We start from the raw sequence: 26,264 nt of genomic DNA on the forward strand, positions 1-26,264 counted from the left end.
ATCAGTAATGAGATCCGAGGGTTTTACTTCATTCTAGTTAATAAGTGTTGGTTTGTTGCAATAGAAAACATTATATCAGTCATTTGTATTAGGCTAGTGCAGAAATGTTAGCGCTTATTTTAATTCATATAATACAGTTTGCATTTATGAAAGAGGAACCTTTTTATATGAGAGAAACGCCTGCAAGTATTTCATGTGGAAGCAACTAAATGGTCTGTTTTTCATTCCTACCTCCTTATATTTCACAGGAACTTATATGCAACTTAAAGTCCATTCAAAGTAAGATATGCTTTTCATTTATTTCCAGCAGAGTTTTGTTTGTTTTTTAATGAGAAGAAACACCGCAGAAGCAAAACTGATTCATTGTAGCTCAAGCTGCAGTTGGATGACAGCTTCCCTCTAAACATAAAGGTTCTTGCTTTTATGAAAAGAAACTTTGCAAAGAACTTTGAGCTTTGTTTTCTTACTGGTTCAAGGCTCAGTTCAGAGGAACAGTGGAGGCAGAGTTGGATTTTCCAGTATCAGAAACATCTGTTTGTCCAACTATTGAAGGCATAAAGGGTACAGGCTGCCCCTGCACTGAGGTTTTGCTGAACTCAACTGGACTCAGTGACTTAGGAGCACAGATGATAAAAGTATAAGTACAAAAAGCCTCTGGACTGGATTCAAAGTGTTGCCCTATATGAGCCCTCAGCTGCTGTGTACCTCTGGTGGTGTCCAGCACTGATGAACTGTGCTTTGGGTTTCTTTGATGTTCTTGGCTAAAAAAGTCTGACTCCAGTACACCAGCCAGGCTAGTAACAGACAAAGCTTGTCATTAAATTCCCCCTTAGAGGAGAAAAGGGACCTTCCCGAGAGAGACATAGGGCTAGACCATGCTAAAAGGAAATACTAAACGAGAAGCTTAATAAAACTCAAAGTCCATGGTTTATGTCTCCTAACACACATGGCTGGATTTTTTTTATATGACTTTGATACGAAACATATTTTCAGTCTCTACAACCTTCAACCAGATATATAAGCTGCAATGGATTAGAAAATGCAAGAAAAATTAGATTCTTCCTGGCCAAGGAGTTGCAGTGGGACAGTTAATTCAGTATTAAGTGCAGAAACAGTAACTCTGTATTGCTTTCTTCCAAGAACTCTCACTAAAATAGCATTTGTCTGGCAACTCATTTCCATTTACTAGGCTATTTTTAGTAGGTCTGAGAAATACAGTCACTTGTGAGATAGGCCATAATAATCCAGTGGGTTTACACATTGCAATGCTAGCGCAAATTATATATAAGACATTAAGAAATAAACGTAGCATTTCACAATCTGTTGTGGACATGGCTTTTATCAAGTCTTTTCCTGCATGCTGTGCACTTTGTCATTTATATTTTGAATGAAATGCAGAGTATAAATCTGTGTATGTGTGTAGGCATGTATCTATACACATACAGAGATCCACGCAAAAATGAAATACAGATGTAGTTGAGTTTGCAAGAGTAGTGCAACATATGCATTTGTATTAGGTGTCCAATTAATAGTGTGGTGTTTAAAATATACAATTGGAAATGCCAGTATCTGCATTACATTGGCTTGTATTAAGCAGTTGCGTTAGCTGTCACCTTTTATGTTTCTTTGTTCATTTATTTATTTATTTCATCTCCATTTAAAGTAATTTTTTAAATTTTAGTTTATGAGTGTTGTTAGCAGTCCTTGGTCAAGGGGTTTTTCAGTTTAGATTGTCTCTCTGTTGGCTTGAAATTTCTGAAACTTTAAGTTGTTCAGTAATGGTTTTTTGTGTTCTCATCTTGTTTTTTACTAAATACAGAGATGATAGAATTAGCTAGAACAAAGCCACCAGTAAGTTTAGTCATGATTTATTGAGGAACTGTGCTTAATTGTTAGGTCTGAAAAATGACTAAGTCATAGTCATTCAATATTTTAATTTTCTCAGAATGGAGTCATGTGTGCTAGCACTTTTTTTGATGGGTTGGAATGAAAGAGCAGGCATGCAAGGACTTTTAATTTAAACTCAAGTATTGGTGAAAGACCTGTTTTTTGTAGGACAGGATTTACCTATTTTAATTTATTTTATTTTGAAGTACACAGAAGAAAATTATCTGTAAATCCTTTCAAGTAACTTATATTTTGAGAAATAATTTTGAAAAATCCTTTAGTGTCCTTAGATATGGGTCTTCATGTATGCACACAGAGGAGTGCTTTATTGATTGATTTAATTCTACCTGACTTTTTCAGTTGTACCATTTATGCAAATTGTTAACTTTTTTTTTTCTATCTAAACTGTGAGAAGAATATTAATAACTAATTCTGCATTTACCTGGCTAATTTGCATACATTTGTGTTGTATGGTAAATCACATGAAAACCTACTGGGGAAAGGCTGAGCTCTTCTAAGAACTAATAGGCTATTTTTTTCTTCTGGCTTGCACAAATTGAGAAATATTGCCTGTGGCAAGCATAATGGAAAACTGCATTTTTAATGCTTTCACACATACTCATTTCTGTTCAAAGAAAGAAGTAGATGACTCTTCTTAAAACTAAAACTTTCTAAAGCTCTGTAGCTGGCACAGGATATTGGATGTTAAAACACTTCAGGTTGGTGGAGTTATGATTTGCAGGTATAAGGTTACCTAGGTATTGGGTTTGACTAGTGGGTGTGCTGTTGTGCCTGAAAAGGCTAGAGGCAAAACACATCTATAAATACTTCCTCCTGAAGAGATTGTCTGTAAATTACAGGTCTAAGAGAGTGCAAGGACTGTGTAAATGTGGGTTTCTGATCTACAACATCTGGCATCCTGTGTACTGGGTTGCTGCGGATTCTCTCTTTGTGATGTTCCTCCAGGTAGTTACAGAAGTTATATGTGCAACCCTTTGGACTGGGCAGTAAGCGTTAGGTATTTACTCAAACTCTATGCATGTGGCATCTTGATTTATTGTGGTGGGAAAAAGGTTCAGAATTGATCCTCTATTGACTTCCCAGTCTGAAACAATACGTCTGTTCAGTGGTTGTGGTTGGGAAGCACCAACCAGTGCCAGAGTTTGTGTAACAGAGGGTGCTGGTAGTAGTACATCTGCAGTGAACTGTGGTGAGAACTTGGCATGATTTCTCACTTCTTGCTTACAAGGAGACCCTGTTTGCTGGATTTTCCAGCAGACAGCAGAAGAAAACATTCATCACATTTTTCAAAAATGCAAGGAGAACATTGCCTTGTCTCCTGTGTTTCACAAGCAGTGCTTTATATTCCCTTCAGAGAATACTCCAAGTGAACTGGTAATAGAAATTGAAATACAAAATAGTAAGAGAATTGCCATCTGCAGGGTATCTGCAGAGGCGCAGCATCTGCAGAGGGAGTTGTTTTTGCATAGGCAAAAGATGGTCTTTACCAGTGTCCCCCCATTCTAAACACAGATGCTGTTGGAGTGCCTTAGATAAATGGAGTGCTATTTCCAACTGAACCAGTTTCACTTTCTAATAAGGCCCACAGTGGCTTGTGCCATGAATGTTAAATGTCTTTGTAGTAATAAAGAAGGATTTGAACTACATTTGTGAGTCCTTTTTTTCTCTATGTCTGGATTTTCATTTTAGGGAAAAGTGCAATCCTGTAATTGGAAAGTTAAGAATGAGTGAGGAGGCAAGCACAGGTAATGGCTGATTACACGTGAATATCAATGAGGAGGTGAATATCAACAAGGAGGATGGTTGACACTTTAAATGTGGCAACCTGATAACTTGCTTTTATGTTAGAAACTTAGCCTCAGGTATTTGGCAGCCAAACTGTTGTCTCTCTTAGGAAAGGAAATAATTACTGCTTTTGTCACATCAATAGCAGGTCTGATAACTGTTAGTTCTGAAATTTTAATTAATTTAATTTTTTATATTTACTTTTTAATTAGCTTATTTTGTATGCTGATTGGTCCATATCTTGATGACTCTTTTAATGAGTTTTTGGGATTTATCATAGTAAATTGAACTGCATAAATGTTTTCTGTATATGTTACTTTTTTGTTTCTCTATCTGCAGCTTTCTGCAGTCGTTGAATAACTGCTAATTGTTACCAGGCTGAGGAAGGACCTAACCTGTTATTTATATCTAATATATTAATAATGTACATGTGTTTCTAGCTGAGAACTACTCAGGAGCGAGATGAGGGAGTTGTATAATTTTTTATATATATTTAAATATAGCTAGTAAATACAGAAATATTTATAGTTTGGCTCTAGATGAGGAGAGAATAATTTTCATCACTCTGTTTCCTTTCCTTACAGGGTATAAAAATGGTTACCAGAAGTGGTTTAGAGATGAGAAATTTTCCCATCTGATTTGTCTTTTTAGGCTGTTTTCAGATCCAGCTTGGACCTAGTCCTGTGTGCAGTAGTTCATTGCATTTTTTTTCCGTAGTTCAACTAAAGTAGATGGAATTCTCATCTGAGCAATACAGAGCTCATGACTTAAATTTTTTCTCAATTGTAGAATTTATCTATTTAAAAAAAAAAAAAAAAAAAAAAAAAAAAGATACCGTATCAGTTATTTTTAGAATCATTGAGATGTTTTCATGTATCTTGTGATTTCAGGAGGATTCTAGTGTTCACTTTCTTCTCACCACAAATCTTTGTGTAACCATGAGGTTTAAAACTTTTTATTTAAGAGAGGAACCCAGGAGATTTTCATGAAATAACTGATAAAGGTGAGGTAGGACAGAGGAGGTGGGAAGTACCATAGCATTTGTAATAACCTGTAGGAACTAGTAACACTTCAGAGCTCCTCTTCTGTTTTCAATTGTGATTCTTCCTGACACAAACTGAACCAGTCAGATCTTTTCTAGTCTAATATCATTAATGAAAAAAGAAGTGGATATGACCTATTTTGTTCCTTATAAGGGAGTTTTTCCAAAATTTTGTTTTTTGCAGCAAGGATTCAATTACCTCTTTGTTTTTCCTTGGGAATTCTGGCTTTTGAAATAGAAAGTGTTACTTGGGACAGATTCCATCAGCATCAAAGGCTTCTTGCTCTTGGAACTGGGCTGTGTTTTATTGCTAATATAACCTTTTAAATAGACAAATATAAAAGCCTTGTAGCAAAGCCTTAGGGTCTAACCTGATTTCATTCAGTAAAGAGAATGAAATTTTTCATTGCATCACCTAGAAAGGACATTTTTTCTTATATTGTAGCTAATTTCAGTGTAATGTAACAACAACAGCAACGGTTTACCTGAGAAGCAACTTTAATGGATCCCAGCTGAAAAGGATGTTCTCTTTATCCTTTCCTGACTCTTTTCCAATGGCTTATACATCTGGTCAGTTAAAACAAAAACTAACATTGGTGGGGTGTTGTTGTTGTTGTTTGTTTTGTTTTGTTTGTTTTGTTTGTTTGGTTTTTTTGTTTTGTTTTGTTTTGTTTTTAAGATGAAAGGGAGAAAGGAAGAGGAGGGAGGGTGAAAGAAAAGAAACAAAGGAAGGAAGTTGTTTGCAGTCATGCATCTTGGCAAACAGCATTTAATTTCTCAGGAAGGCCAAAGAGGTTGCAATGTATCCCTTCATCACCTTGGTCTTGGTTGTTAAGGAAGATGGAAGTGCTCAAAAATGATACTTGATTTTTTTGGTAGTCATTATTATTCCTTCTAAAGGTGTAAAAGACTGATTAAAGAGGCATCTTTCTGAGTTTATGGCAAATATTTATGATACATAATTTGAAAAAGAAAAGCACTATTTCATATTTCTCACTAAGACTGTGCCAGTTTCTGGAAGGGTGATTTAAGTGCAACTGTAATCGTTGCAATAGGACAGTTCTTCATGATATACTCTATAGTTGCAAGGGAGTGTAAAGACTGGTGGAAAATATTTCAATAGTGAATGGATTTTAATTTTTTTTTCTCAAGAATATGTCAGATCACTAGCTGTTATTTGCTCTTATGCGTGTGTAAATATTATGTGAGCATACAAACTTCAGTGAACAAAGCATTAATTTTCTGATTTTCCAGAAAGAATAGATTTTTTTTCCAGATGGGATGTTATTAGCTCCTAGCTATCCTAGCTAATCAGTGGTATTCTAGTTAGTGACTGACCAACAGACTGTTCTCATAAACAGCAGTTTAAATAAGCAAAACATGCTTATTTTATGGACATAAGCAAGAGCATGTAAGCATCAAAGCAAAAACTTGTCTTTAAATAAATGTGTGCCATAATGCACTTCTGAAATAATTTCTGGGCAGAAAAAAATTGTCAGTGATAAATTTACTGTAGGGGTTCTGTTTTGTATTATGTTGCAAATGTGATTTTCACCTTTATCCTAGTAATTTGGTAATAACTATAGGATTCTTATCTTTTGAGAAATCTACAACTGCCTGTTTATTCTTAACAAAATAGTTAGCCAGTTGCATATATTCCATGAGGGCCACCGAAAAGACACCATTTCCTGAAGGTAGCCACAGAGTGCAAATATTGTGCCCTAAATAACACACAAGTTACTGTAAACTCAGTGGAGTTTCTGATGTGGTAAGATGCTATAGTCAAAGACAGCTGTTAACTCTTAACTGCTTGGCATTATGGGAGAGAGCATCATTCCTACATGCTTTTGTGTTCTAACTAACAGAGGGGAACAATTTTTCAAGAAGTTTCAAGACGCAGAATCACAACATGAGCTGTATTAGATTCTTTACTTTGCTCCTTCTTTTGTGTTTGTACTGAATTTGCTAGTTCTTGGTAAATTCTAGGAAAAATCTGATGCCTGCCCTGCAAGCACATCATTGAAGACTTAAGAAGTTTATTTCAAATTAGCTGAGGAGCTGTTCAGGTGTTAGTTCAGCATGAAGATAAAGAGGTCATATGCCTATGTATAAGTAATTTTAATTGTTTGTCACACACAAAGACAGAATTTATAAAATTGGATGAAATAAGGGGTAAACAGAGGAAACTAACATCTTGTCAGCTCAGCCATCTTTTCCAGTAGTGCAAAATGCAGCTCATTCTGCCGTAATACATTTGAATTTAATAAAATGTCCTAATATTTGAATTTAATTAAATAAAAGCTACTTGGCTTCAGGTAATACTTTTTGCAATAGCTCTTGAGGAGTTTTTGATTATGAAAATGTGAATGGTCTTTCACAAGTGAAAATCTTCACACCCAAGTCAAAATGCTTGGTTGTGCATAGTGTATTGTGGGACAATGTACAATTATCAGAATTGCAGATATTGAGGAAATTTACCTTAGTGTGTAAATATTGGCTGACAGTGCTCAAGAGGTACTTTGGTGGTGAGAGGTAGGCATATTTCCCTATTATATTGTATTTTGAAGCAAGAACGGTTATAGAAAGGAAATTTTCACAACTGCACTTTTTTTTCTGGGAAATAAGTAGATGCTGGCACTAGACCTTTGTGGGTGACCTTTTGTATTAGGGCTAGACATATTTCCACTTACTATTTTTTCTCCTAATCCAATAAGTATTCCTAAAAAATTAAATATTTTAAACAGGAAATTATGAGGGAGGGAAGAAAGATGGAATAAACTGATTCTGGTTTGTTAGCTGTATAACATGGGGAATCATGTTTTGACTGAAGCGAGATAAATATTTTCTCAGCAAAGACAGGTGCATATTGAGACTGAGTTTGCTGTAAAATTTAGTGGTCTTTATTTCTACTTTGCTTGAAATATATAGATAGTTCCATTCTTACCTCTTTGGTGGAATTTTGGTTTTTCATCCCCTTTTGGGTTGTTGAAGTCTATGGCCTGATGTTTCAAGGTTAACTTTTCTCTGAGTATTCTATATTCTGAAGTATTTTTTCAGTGTGGACACATGCATTATAGCAAAAAAACATATTAAACAAGCGTTCAAGAAAAAGGTGTGGAAAAGTGAAAGGAGGTAATGAAATATTGAAAATAGCATGTGCTTCACTTCTTCCATGTAAAATAATGAAGAAATTAATTTGAATAAAATCTGAAGATTTTATATGCTTTTGGATAATCAAGCTACTTTGTGCACTTGAAGTCCTTATGTTCAGGGATTTAAGTGTGTCCAGTCCTTCAGATAAAGGGAAGAAAAAGAATATTTTATTTCAGCATAGAAGATATTTTGGATTTTCACTCTCTTACTCTTCCACTTATTTTTCCTTTTTCTTCATTTTACAGCTTCTGCAATCCCAGATAATGGAAGGAGATCCTGCCTAAAGCTTAAGGTGTTTGTGCGACCAGCAAGTAAGTTCTTCAGATTAAGCTTTTGAGGGTGGCCTTCTAGTGCCTGTTTTACTGTGTGGTCTAGTAAAAAACAATTTTTTTTTTTTTTTAAACTGTTAAATCGCGTATGTGTTCTGTACATGCAGCAATGTTTGTGTTATGATTTTCAATGTGTTTTCTTACCATTTTTCATAAATCTTTGTATGAATTACTTGGCAGTTGCTAACTTGTTTCTTGAACTTTGTATAAATGGAAGACCTATACTGGCATTTGGACAGACTTTAAAATATGAATATGCATAATTATATATAGTAAATAGAGAGAAAAAAGAGAGGAAAAAAGGAAAGTGGGGAGTTTAAGGGTGTTTCACTAACATATTTGGCTGTTATCTCTATTTTTGTTATAGACAGCTGTATGAAAACTATAGGTGTTCATGATCGTGTTTTCGATGTTAACGACAAAGTAGAAAATTCATTAGAACCAGCAGGTTAGTATGCTTAGAGAATCTCTTTTAACAAATATGTGTATCCCTCCGGTGCTTCAGTACTTTTTTCTTCTTCTCTCTGCATGCTTTGCATGGTACAACTGCCCTTCTTTTGCATATTTCTAGCAGTGCTAATACAGCTCATGGTATATTTCCTGCATCCTTGTTTAATGCAGGGAAGTAAACATTTCTTTATTTGTTTTTTTCGGAGTGACATATTTTAGTGAAATTTGATGTGTGCCAGTGTAAAATTTCCACCAGTATCCTGGAGCCACTGGTCCGTCCAAGCCAAACACTCAGCCTATTGGCAACTCAATCTATTTACTAATTGGACCTAAAGTTTTAGAAGTAAAGTCAATCGGCACGCTTCATCTGTTATGTGGTTATTGCCCTTTCAGAAAAACAGGACCACTGCTTGTTGAATGCCAATGCATGACACAGGTATGCAACTAACTGAGTTTTTGTTAAATAAGAAACTAGTCCTTTAAAATTATATATAGTTATGTGTATACTTGGTTAGGCAAAGTATCATTTTACATATGTGCATGTACACACACTCATACACTCTGATATATAGATAAATATATAAATACAAATTCCTCTCCTGCTTTTATTGAAGCAAACTTAAGTGTTGGGAAGCTTTTCTTGCAAAACACTGTCATAGGAGTAAGGATGCTCCTCATCTGCCCAGGGCAAAGTTATGTTAACTTCCACCATCAATCAAGCTAACTTGTCTCCGTGTGTAAAGTGCATGTGTATTGTTTGTGTGGCTGAAGCTTGTGAAAGATAGAAGTGTATATAATTCTAGGGGTATGAGTGACTGGAACGACTTAAAAGGAGTCAAAATTAGGTAGGTATGTAGGAAAAGTATTTACAATAGTGGTGGGCCTGTTCATTTTATATGTACCTACACACTGCTCACTTATTGTATTAAAGCCTCAATAATTAAAGTCAAATACACAAATCATGTCAGAAAACATTGCACACATGTTGTTTAGTACATACCTAAAGCACAGGTACCTACTGAGATTTTTTTCTCTTATGCTATTTGAATGTGAAGCAACATTCTCTTTACATATAAAACAACATATTCATTTTTTTGGTCTTTTTTATATGCAGATCCTTTAATTAAAATTCCTTAATTTTATGTAAGTATAATAAGGCTTTTACAGTTTAGCTGGTTTAAATTATTTATCTTTGGATAAACAATAGAATTTATTATTTTTCTTTAACGTAATTTTCAGATCTTTCCTAAAAATTTGGAGTTTGTGAATCAAAGATATTCTCTAAGTAAATCTAAGTGCAAGAATAGTGCACTTATATTGGCTATATTTATACATTTATTCACAGCATTTTCTACAGAAGACACTAGGATGTTCTCTCACTGTCTCTACCTATGGATTTGAAACTCAGTGCACCTTTTTACATTTTGTGACTTGGTGAACATGGTCTAATTAATGTGTCCAATACTGCTTGCAAAATAGATCATCTGAGTAATACGTGCCTGATTTTAGTAAACTTACTAAATTTTTGTTTCATCAGTGCTTCTCACTTCCTGCTGATTGGCTATAACTAGCCAACATCGTCACAAAAGCACATCATTAGAAAGCAGCAGGCAAACCAGGCAAGCAAAATCCAGCAAAGAGCATTCTGCCATCTCAGATGAAATATTGTTTGTGTTATCAGGGGGGAATAATAGCTTTAATGAGAAGATTTGGTACCACAAAATTCCCACTCCTGATATCAATGTATATTTGTAGTATTAATTGGGCCAGTCACCATTAGATAATCAGTTACTCTGAGATGTGACAACTCCTGTCACATTTCTCTGTTGTTGACTTGTTAGGGTTGCTGCTGCCTTGGTGGATCTCATTGCATGCGTTCTGTGTTGTACTAATTTACATATCTCTGATGAGCATCTGCTTCTGTGCTCTCCCCTAGCCTGCCATGTTCTTTCTCCACAGTAGACAGAAGAATCGAAGGGCAGGAGGGTCATGTTCCCTTGACTTACTGTCATTTTTCTTGTAAAAATCACCATTTGTGTGATTTTTGAACCATTGTAATTTCACTGGTTTTGTTTAGAAATTTGTAGGAACCTACAGCAATTGCACTTTCAGAAGTGGTGGAAGCAATTGGCACTATTCCTGTTCCTCCCCCTCTCTTTCTCCATAATAATAAAAAAGGGAAAGTCCTTTTAACAAAAATTGCAGCTGTGCATATCTGAAAATTAGAGCTGAAGCATGTGATGTAAGGCTGTATTATCTGAAAAATTCATGGCTGTCAAAATAATTGCTGGTATTCCCGGTATTTAGTAGTGACCTTCTGGATTTTGCTCACAAGTCTTTTCCTTTTCATCAATTGTCTTCAATGTTTCAAATGAAGCAAACCCTTTTCCCCAAGCTTTAAAGGCTCTGCAGTTATGACTCTGCACCTCCAAGGAAAAATCATATTTGTAAAATGATTTTCATAACTCCAGATGAGTCATGTTCTAATGTATGAGTGCAGAAACCTTGCAACAGCAAACCTTAAGAGAAAATCCAGATGATTTCTCAAAAGGAATCCCTTAATGTTACATGGAAATTAATTCTTCTGTGAAGAATGGCTTTATAAAAATGGCATCATAGAATGTCTCTGTATTTTTCATTTAATAAAAGCAATCTTTTTAGCTTAGTGCTTTTTCGTTGAGTTTTTCAGCAGTAGCCAGTGTTCCAGTTGTGACAGTATCTGATAGTCAGAGAAAACGAGGATTTATTACTGCTAGATGCTAGTTTCGCCCTATTGTGTTTTAGTGCTGACTCACTGATGTAATTAGGCCAAAATTGTTGATATTTCAGTGTTGCAAATTCCGACTTACTTGCAATTCTAGAGGCAGTGGGTAATACACATTATTCTACTGTGTTGTTTTTGTTCATCAGCAGTGAGTAAATGTTTCTAAATTGGGAAGAGCTAACTTTAAATATATGAAGGGAGGTAGAACTGACAACAGAGGGATATTTTTTCCCTGTAACTTCTTAAATACATTTTAATTGTAAATTAAAGAAGCAAGCTTTTGTGAAGTACTGTATATCCATTGCAGTATCACCATATAGTGCAAGGTTGTAACTCAGAAGTGAAATATGAAACAGCTTTTGGTATTGACGATCACTGAAAATAGCATTTTCAGAAGCCAGCATTCACTTATATTCTGAAAGAAAAATGCTAGGGCCTCGTTTGGGCGCAATGTGCCTGGGAGAGTCTCCTTGCCATACGTGGTGTGGAGCTGCAACTTCAGCTGTTCCAGACAGACTTTTCCACTGATGCCACTGAATCACAGAATTGGTAAGGTTAAAAGGGACCACTGGAGTTCATCTAATCCAACCTCCATACCCAAGCAGGTCCCCTAGAGCATGTTACTAAGGATTATGTTCAGATGACTTTTGACTATCTTCAGTGAGGAAGATTCCAAACCCTCTTTGGACACTCTATTCCAGTGCAGAGTCACCCACACAGTACAGAAGTTCCTCCTCTTCAGGTGTAACTTTCTGTGCTCAGTTTCTGCCCTTTGCCTCTTATGCTATTGCTTGGCACCACCAAGAAGAGATGTCTCTTTCTTAAAAACATGAACATATTTACAGCTAATTAGTGCTTGCTTTTCATACTTTTGCCTTGAGCAGCACTGAAACTTGTTGATAAGCCTTATGTCATTATAATATCAATTAGTACTGGAGAAAGTACAAGTGATAAGTTGCTAATTCAGTTTACTGTGCATCTTGCTGAGTAACTGAGCTGGAGCTGAAGAGCCCATTAACTTAAATTATGCTAAGTGCTCTCCTGATTTTGTGCTAGGTGTCAAGGGTATGAAAGGGAGGGAGCTTGCTTGTAGCTAAAGCCAAGTAACATGAAAGGCTCCATGACAAAGCAGCATGGTGATGCCAGTGTCCTAACTCCAGCTTCCCTTAGGGCCTCTAGCTGGAACTGCTCAGATCTCACCCAATGTAATCCTGGCAGTGCAATATTTTGAGATGAGAGCTATGAGACAGAAATATCATAGACATCTCTCATAAAATAGGGAGTTTATTGCATTAAGTATGTGACATGCTATTAATTTTGCTGGAAGCTTTGGTGGTCTAAAATAAACTTACAAATACATTTTGAGGCAACTTCATGCTTCCTAAAAAGGTTTGGCTTTTTCCTTTCATTCAGTAATGAAAAACAGAAGCTGATTTTTTATGGCAAGCTGCAGACTGATTGCTTTTTGAATAGCTAAATTAGGTAGCATTGGACATGGAGAATATGGATGCCTTTGCAGAGGAAAATACCACTGCTATAACAACACCAAAGCTGATTCTGACTTTGCCTACTTTTTCTATTTTACAAGCTGTGGCTTTTAGACTGATCTTAAGTTTACAAAAGCTAAGCAGCGCTTAATTATGTATCATATATTTAATATTTGCTACCTTGTTTTCTTCTGCCACTAATGCATAAGCATGTTTTCCTAACTCAGCTGGTTCTTTTTTCATTAGTTCTAGCAGCATATATGTAAATCTCTGTTTTGTGTAACATGAAAGGCAGTGAGATTTTCCAAACTGAGTATATATTCTATAAAATTGGTGACTGTCATGTGTTAGCCTTCAAAATTTTGTTTCACGAAAGAAGGAATGATGTTACATTTCCTGCTCATCCCCAGATGCAACATACTTCAGTGGAAATTTTGTGCGTGGCGGGGGTCTATGCTTGGGTTTACAGGCTGTCATTTCAAATTCTGAGCCAAAATCTGTAACTGAATAAGGGGGCTAACTGCAAAATTAATTCCGGGCATGTGCAACACTTTTTAAAATCAGGTATTTTTATTTAGCTGCCTCCCAAGTGATGTTGCTATTTTATGAGACATCCAAAGCTAGAGCCACAGTGTTTTACTGAAGAGGAATCTTTCATTCCTCAGTCTGCTGAAATCAGACTTACTTTTTGCTCCTCTGGTATCAGTGGGAGTTTTGCCAGTGAGAAATGCAGGACTTGGCCCCAAGTTGGTTACATAATGAAGTAGTACACGCTTGTGAAAGTCAATGACAGGACAAGGTTCATTGCCCTATTTCATAAAGGCACTGAAATCTACTTACAGTTGTCAGCTCAGTGAGAGTTTATTAAGGATGCAAAATCTCATTGAAATGTATGCTTTCTATTTGAACAGATGATACCGTACATGAGTCAGCCGAGCCATCCCGTGGTGAGAATGCGGCACAGACACCAAGGATACCCAGTCGGCTTTTGGCAACTCTGTTGTTCCTCCTGGCAATGCTTTTGATATTATAGCACAGTATGCTCCGGCAACCTGTCACAGAAAATATCAGGGTCTTGGAACATCAAAGATCCACCTAACTGCTCATCCCAGGAAAGGGACTTTATTGTTTTTGCAGATGTCAAATTGTTATTTTTCCCTTTTCTTCTCCCTTTTAGCCTGAACTCAGAAAAAATTTGAAGGGGATAACTAGCTTCAGCACCAACCCCTACCTACTCTGTGACTTTCTTAACCCCTCCATATAAATAAAAGGACTCCAAATGAAAATGCCAAACTATAATAGTGACACTAGTGATTCTTATTTTCCTCTGCATTCTCCTTTAAGAAGTCACCTCTGTTAGCTCACTGTGTCATCCGTATGTGGACAAGGAAGTGTAGTGGCAGATGCAGTCAGTGAGGGATAAGGAAAGTGAGTGAAAACCTTGGAGAGTCTTTCTCTGTAATACAATATAAATGCCTTCTTATTCAGCACTGTAAGATGGTCATGAAAAGCATTGTGTCACCATGTCAGGACTGGAGGGGGGATATTAAGAATAGATATAATATAACACCATTTCCTCTAGAAGTTTCTAAATGAACAGGCTTCTGAAAGGGGAAAATTATGTTTCTTATAGGATTGTCTTGAAGCATCTTTGATGGTAAAATTTTTGCTCACAAGTACACATGCTGTCTTTGGTGAGAGGAAGAAGTTAGTGTTTAGGAATGTTAGCACACAGCAGTCAAGGTCAGATTTAGGAAACTTCACTGGGGGTGTGAGTGCCTCTGTTATTTCGTTTTAAGGGGATAATGCACACCGGCTTATTTTATTTTAAAACAAATCACCGTGGTGCTAAAATTTTTTTCTTGAAATGCAGAGGCACTTTTGAAAATAAAGTGACCTTCCCCAGCGCTGACTTAGTAGCTGATAGCCTTGGATGCTGCTTTGGGTGTTAATACATGCTAAAAGAGGACGTCGGTGGCCAGAGGAAACATGTTTGGGACACAGGATCTCCAGTGTTCTCTTGATTTGTCTCTCCTGTAAGTTCCTCAATCATGGGAATAAATCACATATAGAAGAAACCAGGGCAGTCTAATAGCATTGTTTGGTGGGGGGAAAGAAAAGAAGTGTGGAATAGGAATTCAGTGTTGATTTTTTATCTTTTCCCCTTCCAGCACAGTTTGAAGAGTAGAGGAAACATGTTTATCAGCCAGAGATAAACTAGATGGGCTCCCAAAGACTTAACAAAATATTTTTTTAAAAATCCACTAGAATAGAAAATACATTATTTAGATATACTTTATGCTGAGAGTGAGTATATATGCTTGTCCTATTTAAACATGTGAGAGAAGCAGTAACCCTTGATGCAATTAGGAAATGGGACTGTCTTGTTTGATGAAATTAGGAGTGACCCTGTTTAAGGAGTCTGAGCCTTGGCTAACAAAACTTTAAAATGTAATTTGCTGGGAAGTGCAAGCCTTGGGGTACTTTTTGGCTAGGCTGTCATGAAATTTGGACTGCTAAGTATAATCAGTGAAATTTCAGACCCAGACTGAAACAGAGCTTTTCTGACAAAAACTGTCGTAATTAAGTTAAATGTGAAACAAAACATGCAGCATATTAAAGCAAAACAAGATTTTTCTATAATAATTATGAAGAAAAATTCTGCTATAACAAAATTGAGTGATGTCATTAGTGGACACTACTTCATAGGCTTTTTATTTTTAAATGAGGAAAAGCCTTCCAGAAGTTGAGGCAGGAGATGGGAAAATAAATTTGATATGTAAAGGGAGGTTTTATGCATGCTGAGCTATGACCTGGGCTTGCCTGATACCATACATGTTCATAAGTACAGGGCCTGTACTTAAAGGAGGAATGCAGGAAATTTGCTCTAGTGTAAAGTGCACAGAATAAAGATTCACAGTCCAAACAGTGAGGGAAGTCATCATCTCATTACAGGCTGTCTGGTACATTGCTTTCTTTAAGGTGTATATACTTGATACACACACTAAGACATTCTGTAGGTAGGAATTAAAAAGCTTTGGATGAGGTGTACTTAATCAGAATGCACCTTATCAAATGGATTATTAACCAGAGTACAGATAATATTGCATGATGTGTAACCATATTAAAATGATTTATAGTAATTGCAGGCAATCACACAAGTAGTGCAAATTTGATGTAGAAATGGTGACTTCGTTTGTCATCTTTTGTCTCAGAATGATGTTGAAGACGTACATTTACCCACAGTAAAGGATTATCACTAGCATTACTCCTGATGAAACTTACCCCTTCATATTGTCCCAGAGCCTTGCTGTGCACGTGAGGGACAACACAAGCAATGATCCCTTGGTTGCCCAGCATGGCTGGGAGCAGCTTTCCAGGCACTACCAGTTTCATACTTGATGGCATTAGGCAATCCCAGTCATACTGAGTACATAAATGTTGGTGGGTTTTGTGTTGTGTTGCAAACCTCTGGATGCTTTAAATGCTGATGTTGCTGAACATTAAGGGGTTTGTTGCTCCCTTACCCTTTGTCTGCCCCTGCTCAAGTCTGAGGTACTGATTCTCCCCATCCTAAGTGGGTTACTTACACCCATGACCTGCACTCCTGGCTGCCAAGGACATTGCAATGTGAAGCAGGCAAAATAGGGATTGGTCAGTTTAGTGGATACTGTGTATCCTTCAATAGACAAGGTAACATTTTGTGTTAGTTTAGAATATTGTTTTGTAATGTACTTACCCGGATGGCGAAGGAAAGACAAGTAAAACTTAAAGCTATGTTCTTTAAATTCTGTATTATTAGCAACCTCTGTTGTATATAGTGTTTGATAATAAAGTATTAATTTGATTCTTATGTCTTTTGTAAGTGAGAACAATAGACTTTCAGGATATTAAAATCACGTGTTGATTACAAGACGGAGCTGTGAAGCATCAAGTGTGATCATGGCTGAGAACTGAGAGACAAGTGGCCATGACACTTCAGCATACAGGACTCATCTTTGAAAAGTGTTCATCTGTTGCAAGACTTCACAATATCAAGACCTGGAACAACATGACTTTTGATGATCAATGTTTTGTCCTTGGTGTTTAAAGGTCTTACGTTAGAACCCTGTTCTTTCTGTGTTAGTTTTGTTCTTATGTATCATGTTTGTTTCTAAAAAGGCTTTGGGGATATAACAAGTTTTCTGTTATTTTGCTTGTTTGTTTCTTTTTAATTTGTTGGTTGGTTTTGTTGTTGTAGTTTGTTTGTTTGTTTGTTTGTTTTCCTCCTGTTTTCCTTCTGGATTTGTTCCCATGAAAAGTTTGGTTTTTTCCCAGAAGGGATCTTGCCAGTGTCCTGCGCGATAGATGTATGTACTTGGTTCCAAAAGAACTAGAGACAAATTTGGGAAGTACTGAGAGTAGTTGAGTAGATTGTTTCCTTTCCTTTATAATTGTGGAAGGAAAATGGTTATATTTGTACCTGTTGATTCCCACCCCCAATCCTAAAAACTGAACTTAAAGCATTGCCTTATGAGCGCAATGGTTTAGTCACTTTCAGAGGTTTAGAGTGTTAACTCTTCCCCTCTTTTCATTACACTTGGATTTTCTAATCACCAGTTTTAATGTACAACCATCCACACTTCTCTTCCCTCTTCCTGCCCTTCCTCCTCTCCCACCCTCCTCCTTTTTTAATTTGGAGCTGTGAATGTGCAGATCTGTTTCTGGTCTGGCATCACTGAGTTTTTCCCATGCATTTGCCCTTGAGCTTCTCAGATGTGAAACAAATCTCCGTACAGTAGGCTTGCTGCCATTGTCTGTACAGTTTAATAGATGCTGGCATGTTGGAGGTTATCCATGAGTCTGCGAAATCCGCTTACCATGCTTACTCTTTACACCCCATTGAAGACACTCATTGTGTGTGCAACTGGGTATGAAAGTCCAGCTCAGTGTGGTCCTGTGCTTGTACTGCCCTGCTTTGCAGTTTCTTTGCACTTATTCATTGAGTGCTGTTTTTGAAATGCTTACATTATATAAACGTAAAAGAAAATGTAAAAAAAAAAAAAAATCCAACCCCCCTGCCCCATAAGATCTGTATTTGTATATACACGTGTCTGTACAATTATACTTAAATAAAATTAAAGATTTTCATCATTTTAATTGGTTCTTTTAGACTACACTTTTGTTTAACTAACTGCATTTTCCTTTTTTGGGCTGTTTGTACCTACCTTACTCAGACTCGTAGAACGCTTGGGGTTAGGAGGGGCCTTAAAAGTCTTCTAGTCCAATGCCCCCGCAGTGAGCAGGGATATCTTCTACTAGTTCAGGTTCCTCAGAGCCCCATCCAAACTGACCTTGAATGTTTCCGGGAACAGGACAGACAATGAGAGGAATATGAGGGGAAGTGGGAAAAAAATGCATGTTATGGGCACAACAGCAGAGTACTTAGAGCTGTAACTACCAATGTCCTGGCAGATCTCTGCTCTTCACCCTTTTTAATGTGTTAATAGCTCTTCCAAATTCTTAAGGGGGTAAGGAGTTCTGTCAGCCAAGTGGTGGTGCATTACCTGGTTTCCATCATCGCTTTGCTCTGCTCTGGGCCTCACAAGTCAATCTTCCTCCCCTGGGTAACAAGTGGTTGTAAAGTGCAACTCTTCTTGAAGAATAGAGCCAGCACCAGAGCTGTGCAAGCAGGGCAGTTGTAGTCCTCCTCTCCCCAGGATGTCTCTCAGACTGGCAAAGAGCTGAGGTTGGAAATGGCTTTGAAATATCACCTATATCTTTCTGTACCAAAAAGGCTCAGAGCAGCTAAGCCTAATGAATGATGAGAGAATTTGACCAAGTGTTCCTCCTGAAGGGAAGGGGACGAAAAGTGGTGGAAGCAAGAAATTGGATGGCTTGCTGCTCCTCCTTCATTCTGCCCTGTCCCCAGAGGCCGATGTAGTAGGGCCTCTCAAAAAAGTACAGGACTGCATTGGTGTTGACTTGTGTTTCGGTCTGAAATAGCTGTCTTTGCCGGTGTCTACTCACTACCCATATGATAGGTTGAATCTGAGAATTTAGGTCATAAAAGGTGGGGAGCACATATCAAAACCTGTAGTACATGCTCTGTGCATTCAAAACTGCTTAACTGCTCTGTGTTAGCGTTAAACCCACAGAAAGCTTTTTATTATATTTAATTACTTTACAGGGCAGAAAATACTAATTGTAACTTACTCTAACCTTCTTTAAAAATGAGAAGTGACAGCTTGGTGAGAAGAAAAGTGTGTCTGAGTATTTGATACAAAGAATTGGTGCACCATTTTTTTTCCTCTAGAGCTGTGATGTTACAACCAGGACAGGGTTATAAGTGACACATGTTCAGTACGTTTTAACATAATAGCCATGTCAAGAAAATATCCTGCAGTCTGACACACTTAATAGCCTTTGCTCAGAAGACACTCTGCTTTTGCTGAGGATGGTATTTTATTTCATTTTTTCTGCATTAGTGTGCACAATGGGCCTTTGTACTCCCTCATCTTCCCTTCTGCAGAATATTTCTGCTCACAGATTAGCTCTGAGGGCATTCTTAAGAATATTCAGGCATGCATCATACTGCTGTAAGATGGCTGTGTGCCAAAGGGGTTTTATTCATTTAAAACAAAGCTTTGATTATACACGTTAGAGATGTGGTAACCAGCTGTGTTGGTTACGTTTTTTACAGGCTTTAACAGCACAGGAATGAAAAGTGCCTCCTTCCTTATAACTCTTATTTTTGTTAACATTTGCCCTTACTGGGAAGTTTAGTTTCATCCAACAAAGACTTTGTTTAAAAGTTTCTATGTGGTCTAAGGGAAAATTTTAACAAAAATTCAAATTGGTGATATTTGCGTCTGCTAATCAAACAACCTGAAATATCACCAATTTGAATTTTTGTTAAAATTTTCCCTTAGACCACATAGAAACTTTTAAAACAAAGTCTTTGTTGGATGAAAAAATAAACTCTAAGGATTTTTTTTTTTTCAAAAGATATACTACAAATGTTGTACTAAATAGATTTTCTGTTGGTTTCCTCCCCCTAGATAAATCTGTTAGCTGACTAACACTGTCAGTCATATTTCATTTAGAATAATTCAGACCACAAGATAACTCTTGCAGCCACAAGTACATCTTGAAAAACTCATTTTTCCTATGATGGTTCTTCAAGCGAGTTCTTAGGTCATTTGATTACACAAGGAGGAGTATAAATATGAGAAATTGCAGGGTGGTAAATTAGGTGTGTGTTTGGAGGGAAAGGAGAAGTTTCTGTTTTCCTAGCACTTTGTGAATGCATACAGTGCATTCAAGATCAAGAGTACAGAGTGATTTCTAGATGCCTCTCCCATCTTGTAATGTATCTCTGAAGGATGGAAGCTACCTCCTGCTGTATATACAATCTCAAGTGTCACAGTTCTTGGACGCAGCCAGTCTCTCAGTTCTTATGTTCAAAGCCTGCTCTCCTTAAGTCCTGTTTTGTGGGACTTGCCAATATATACTTTCCAATATTAATTTTAGTATTTAGACACATTTATCTATCCACACTGTTGACAATACTGAAGTTTTTGTCTGGATGGTATTTGTAAAAGGAAAGGTCAAGTAAATCAATAGGATATAGAAGGTATAAGTATCCCTCTGATCCTTGTTCTGCTGAGCACCACTTTTGCCTTTTGCTTTCATGTACTGTAAGGTTAAGCTGTCTCAACTAATTGCTTGACTAATCACTGATCACTAGTACAAGAAATTTATGAGGTTTTGTTCTTTTTTCTCCTCACTGTCACTTTACCTACAGCTGAACAAAACAATAAGAAGTCTAGAGACAGCAGAAGCAAAGCATCTTGAGGCCTAACTTGGCAATCCTGATGTGATCCTGAAGTCCCAACCCATTTACACTTGAGTATTGGAAATAAGTGGAGTGTTACATATTACAGATGACACACTGTGATCTTGCAGCAACTATCCTTATCTGAAGAGGGTCAGAAGAATCAAGCCCTTGGCTGGGTGTGAATGCCTCAGTGGAAACTTGTTATGCTGTGCATTACACAGCATTGCGTGTATCCCAATGCTTCTGTTCGCTACAATGAAGGTGGAGAAGGGGAAAGAAAGAGCTCATTCAGTCACAGATGGCTGAGCTGCAGTGGGAAGTATACAGCAGGCTTTAAGCCCAGAAAGTAGTTACTGGTATAAACTGCCTGTGAGTTGTCTTGTTTGTGGAAATTTGTAAAAAACATGAAATAGAAAACCTGGAAAGTGCCTGGTTGTGTTCTCTGGCCTGTGCTTGCAGAAATCAAGGCAAGATTTCCCACTGAATCACTGTTGCTCAGTTCTGAAAACTCACTAGCATTTAAAAATAAACACCTCACCTTACTATTCTAAAACAGGAATAACTTGGAAGTCTTGCATTCTTCAAGGCTTCTTCTGGAGTTGCTGCACCTGGTGCTGGCAGCTCAGGATTTTGATGAATCAGGCCCTCATGAGAAGTCTTCCCCAGCTGTTGAGTACTCTGTCTAGCAGATGTTTTAAAGTTAGTTTTTAGAATTTGTTTGGGGAGTAAGTTTTTGTTTTTATCTCTGCCATCAAAAAGCTCTTGAAGCTGGAGCACGAGTGAAGAGTGTAGATATAGTGATTTTCACAGGGCAGAACACAGCTACATTTTGATTCAGCACAGCTGCAGAGAGAAGAATGGCAGTTCTGCCTTAAGAAAGGATTGAACAAGAGTGTGGACCATGCACAATGTTAATGGTTAGGCTTTAAATGTGAGGCAAAGCTGGGTTAACCCATGCTTATGTGCTTTCTACTTTAGTTTTACAATATACTGGTTCTTGTACATAATTGCATTACAACAGGCCTTGCATTCCCCCTGGCAGAGAAGCCAAAGCAAGTGTGCATATCATCCTTCCTGGTGAATTTGTGCCCCTTTTGTGGTTGTTTATTTCATTAGTTATTCTGCATTTATTCACAGGTAAAAAGAAAGGAAAACTCTTGTACCCCAGAGAACTTTTGCCAAGCAGCTCAATGAAATGCACATGGTATGAATATTTATGCTGCTTTAATGATCAGATTTTTTCATCTATGAATAATAAAGGTTTTAACAAGAACAGATAGCAAGATTGGCACAGAACAGTGAAGTGGTTAATATAGTAACCTCTCTGTTGCAGGATTCCCCTGAGAGCAGCAGACTGAGCAATCTTCCTCCCCTTTCTCTTCCTCTAGCACCAAAATTAGTCTGACCAGACATGCAGATCCTCCAGATAGCTTTGCAGAAAGCAGGTGTTTTATCTACAACTGGTTCTCTTGCATGCTTGCTTTGAGGAAGCTCAAGGTTTTTGACTGAAAATGGACCTTCAACTTTTGAACATAATTTTTGTTTCAGATGCTCTCTGGCAGCATTTGCATTTGAATCTGAAGCTGCCACTTTGCTTGGTGTTCTCAGCGGCAAGTGGCTGACAAATGTTTGCATGATTCAGAAATTTGGGGGGTTGCAAGGCAAAGCAGCACAGTTTTCATGAGCTGAGGTAGGAAAGAAAGGGCAATCCTCTCAACTCCTTGTGCCAGCTCAGTGATGCTGAATGGCGATGCTTTAAGGTCTGTCTTTGGTGAGAATCAGGGCAGATGCAAGGTCCTGAAGACCACAGACCTCATTTTATTTGGCTGTATCTGCAGCTGCAAAAACCTGATCTCTTCAGTGTTAAAGTGATATGCTCTAAGTTCATGACAACATTGTGCTTGGAGGGGACATTGAGCATTTTGCCTTCTGATGCTTTTTAATTGCATGTTTACTATAACCTGGTATGCTGGACCTGTGGAAACAGGTGTCAGGTGATGCACATGTAGATAAGCAACTTCAGCAAACTCCCACTTAGAGGATATGTTCATCCTTTCTCAGCTCCTCCCTATGCTCTGCTGCTGACATTCTGCTTTGCTGCCATCCCAGCTCAATGCAGGTGTTGGTGGGAATCCAGGGTAAATACTCTGCATTCCATATTTTTGCCACTTGAAGATATCCAAATCCATTTGCCTGAACTTTGATCTTTGGCCAAACCTGTCCTTCAAGGCTGATATTCAGGGCTGATAGTCAAGGCTGCCTGCCACATTTTACTACACATCTTGTGAAGGCCAGGCCTTAAACTGAGCCACTGATGGCAGCCTTGCCCTCAGAGTAGGAGGTAAAAGATTATTCTGGTAAGAGCTGGCTAGAAAAGCTGCCTAGGGCTAGGTACTTGCAGCCTAGATGAGTCAGGCAGATGATATCATAGATATTTGGAGAAGAAAAGGAATTAAATAAATCTGCTTTTCTTAAAAGAAGAAAAAAGGAAATAAAATTCAAAGCAAAACAGTGATTTGAAGTAACAGTTGAGTGCTTTCAAAAATTTTTACTTGATTTTATTGATTTAGTGGATGAACAATCAGGGAAATAAAATAATATTTTAATCTTAAATTCAGATTAAAATTAATAGCCATATTGCCATTCTGCATGTACAGGTTTATTTGGTGTTACATCCAGCATATTGGGAAGAAAAAAAAAAATTCCTTCAGATTTTAAACAACTAAACACTTTTTAAAGTATTTTTAAAACTTCCATCAAGGAGCAATTAGCTTGCTACAAAACAAGCAGATCTCTTTTTTTTTTTTTTTCCCTGTGTGTTTATACATGACACACAACCTATATAATGGAGCAAGTTATCACTGACAGTATATTATCTGGATGTCTTCTCACTGCTCTTGTCAACTGTTTGCTCTTTTTGCATCCTTTCAGTGAAAACTTCTCCCAGAAACCACCATAGAAGCTATTTACTTTATTTCAAACATAATTAAAACAAGAAAATTGCAAAGGAGTAAATTAAAATCTCAGGCACTACCCTAGTTCCAGCTCTTAGACAACTGTCTTAAAGTGGGGTTTAATAATACACACATCTCTGCCATGTGAAGCATCTGTTGTATTTGCAGGAGCAGGGGCATCTATAACTTAGCGCAAGTTCTCATAATATATATCCCAGCACTAAATCTATGATTGAGGAATTGGAGAATTATGATTTTGGTAATGGAAAAAGAAAATGCAGGGTTGCAATGAAATTGGAAGGGGTAGGGGTGGGGGAGATGGGAAGCAAAATTATGTCCTAATTGGACATCCTACAGAGAAATGAAAAAAAGCAAACCATTCTTGTGGTGAAGCATGAGGGTGCAGAAGTTCCCCAGAAGAATCATCTGAAGGAGGAAGAAAACACACAGTGACTCATTGGGCAAGTAGTTTCCATTTGGAAAAATTATGCATGAAACATTAGCATGCCAGATTTGGGAGCTGTTTATATCAACACAATACACTGATTATTGCATATACAAAATGAGTGATGCTAAGTCTGGAAACTATCATGGCTCATCTAACCTCAGAGTATTCAATGCTTGACAAAAAGGGCAAGAGAAAAACAATGCTAGTGTTTGAAATCTAGCAGTAAACAGAAAGGAACTTTCTGAACTGATTACCTGGTGCTGGGCTGTGATCCCTGGCTTTTAACTTCTCATGTGTCTTCAGCTAAATTAGGAGAGAAGGTAGTGTATCCAGTAGAAATTCTGTCTAGAGAGCATATTGGAAAGAGTCAAATTTAAGCACTGTATCATCAAAAAAAGTGTGTCTTGTAAACAGTTGTAGTCCAGCTGCCAACAAATACACTCATACACCACTGTGCTGTACGTACCCAGCTGTGTAATTTGCCTTTTTATTTTCAAGGAATTGTTAATTCTACCAGTAAGATATGAAATAAAAACTTAGGAGCAGAATTTGAATATTTTGAAACACAGTTGTGGAATGGACTGAGAGCAGGAATAGGTAGGAAACTGCAGCAGAACAAAGGAAATACAGTGGTCATTCCTTGTGAGCCAGCATAGTCTCTCCCTTTCGTCCAGCTCCAGCAACCAGTCACTTCTTAGTAAACAAGCTCAAGAGAATTCCTGTAACATTATGCTGCAGGAGAGGTGGCCAGAAGAGATCCTGTGACAAGCTTGTTTGGGTAGGGCATGAGGTGTGGATACAAACGTGGTTGAAAAGCCTTTACACAAGCAAAACTCATATGATAGGCTTTTTGATATGGGAAGATGACCATGGCTATGGCAAAGTACCTCTTTATCGGTAAGGGTGCTCCAGGCTCTAAGGCACACCGTTAACACACTGTGCCAAGCCTGGCTATTGAACATAGGAAAGAGAGTCCATTTTGCCCAGAAAAGTTGACTACAACAGGACGAGGAGGGCACACTGGGGACATGCAGGGGAGGGGAAGACAGAGGCAATAGCCATTCCATGGACTGTCAAATTTCCTGTTCATTCCAAACTGAGGTTTTCCCATATGAAGTCAGCCTGGTGTTCCACACAGAAACAGGGAGACAGGAAAACCCCCTAAGATAAACATATTTTAGTGCTATGATCACAAGTTGGCATTGCTCCCTGTCTGGTTCACAAAAAGGTTTTAACATAGTGTTTTCTGCTCCCTCCCCTCTCCCCACCCAGCCTGTTTCTTTGAAACTCGTGATACATTTTAATTAACTTTGCTTTGGCCACATTTTTGTGATGGTGATGAGAAGGATGGAGTATTTTGTTTAACACGTAGATGTTCCCCATATCAGAAAACTCTCCTTGTAAGACATATCTGTGTTCTGTGAGTAGAAGAGAGTCATGGCCAGAAAAGCTGTGACTAATTTGATAAAATAATGTGGGGTCTTTAAATGGCTCCTAGGCACTGTCTCTTGCTGGTCCAAAGATCTAGGGTTTTTTTTTTTACCTTAACCAGAATTCATTAACCTCTCACTGAATTTGTTTACTCAGTGTGATTTCCATCAGATGGGCAGTGACCTTGTTTTCTTCTTCAAGTCTTTTCTTTAAGTATTGTTTCAGACTTAATTCTGCGCTGTCACATCACATGCAGCTTTTGCCAGCCCCATATGCTAAGAAACACAGCTGGGAGGCTAAAACTACTTGTGATGCCTCAAACTCAAAAAAACCCCTCATAACAAATCTTATTAAAATATCCTGCCAAATGGCATCTTTGTTAATCTTGCTGTCTAACATCACAGAAGGGAGCAGACACCAGAAGCTCAGTGTGCAGAAGAAGGAGCAAGCACCAGTTACCCACCTGAAGCAAACAAGTAACCCAGAGTGCTTTGCAGATCTGCGCACTTCTTTTTTTACATGGCAATAATAAATCCTTTTCAATGGCTGTTAGAACTTAAAACTTGGAATAATTGGAATGGCTGGAAGGTATAAAAAATAACTAAGATTTTGAAAAATATTATATAATTCTACACTCTATAGGCAGTCAGACAGGGTTATTTTAAAATTTGCTGCAATTTGCATAACATATTTT

General features: G+C 37.6%; 1 protein-coding gene across 2 annotated transcripts in view; it reads left to right on the forward strand.

Annotated features, from left to right (window-relative positions):
• Positions 1-18,002, forward strand: part of EFNA5 (ephrin A5) — a 214,282-nt gene extending 196,280 nt beyond the window's left edge. Inside the window, exons 3-6 of one of the 2 annotated variants that reach the window (XR_005704500.2) lie at positions 8,134-8,199; positions 8,585-8,665; positions 13,830-14,954; positions 16,785-18,002. Coding sequence is in view for 1 of the 2 variants with exons in the window: in XM_040090909.2 (XP_039946843.1) it covers positions 8,134-8,199; positions 8,585-8,665; positions 13,830-13,951 (269 nt within the window). In the remaining variant the exon portion in view is untranslated. Of the gene's footprint in view, positions 1-8,133; positions 8,200-8,584; positions 8,666-13,829 lie in introns of both variants that reach the window. The other variant, XM_040090909.2, reaches the window with a different exon arrangement.
• Positions 18,003-26,264: the final 8,262 nt, after the last annotated feature.

Source organism: Hirundo rustica, chromosome Z (assembly GCF_015227805.2).
Source record: "Hirundo rustica isolate bHirRus1 chromosome Z, bHirRus1.pri.v3, whole genome shotgun sequence".
NCBI classification, from domain to species: Eukaryota; Metazoa; Chordata; class Aves; order Passeriformes; family Hirundinidae; genus Hirundo; species Hirundo rustica.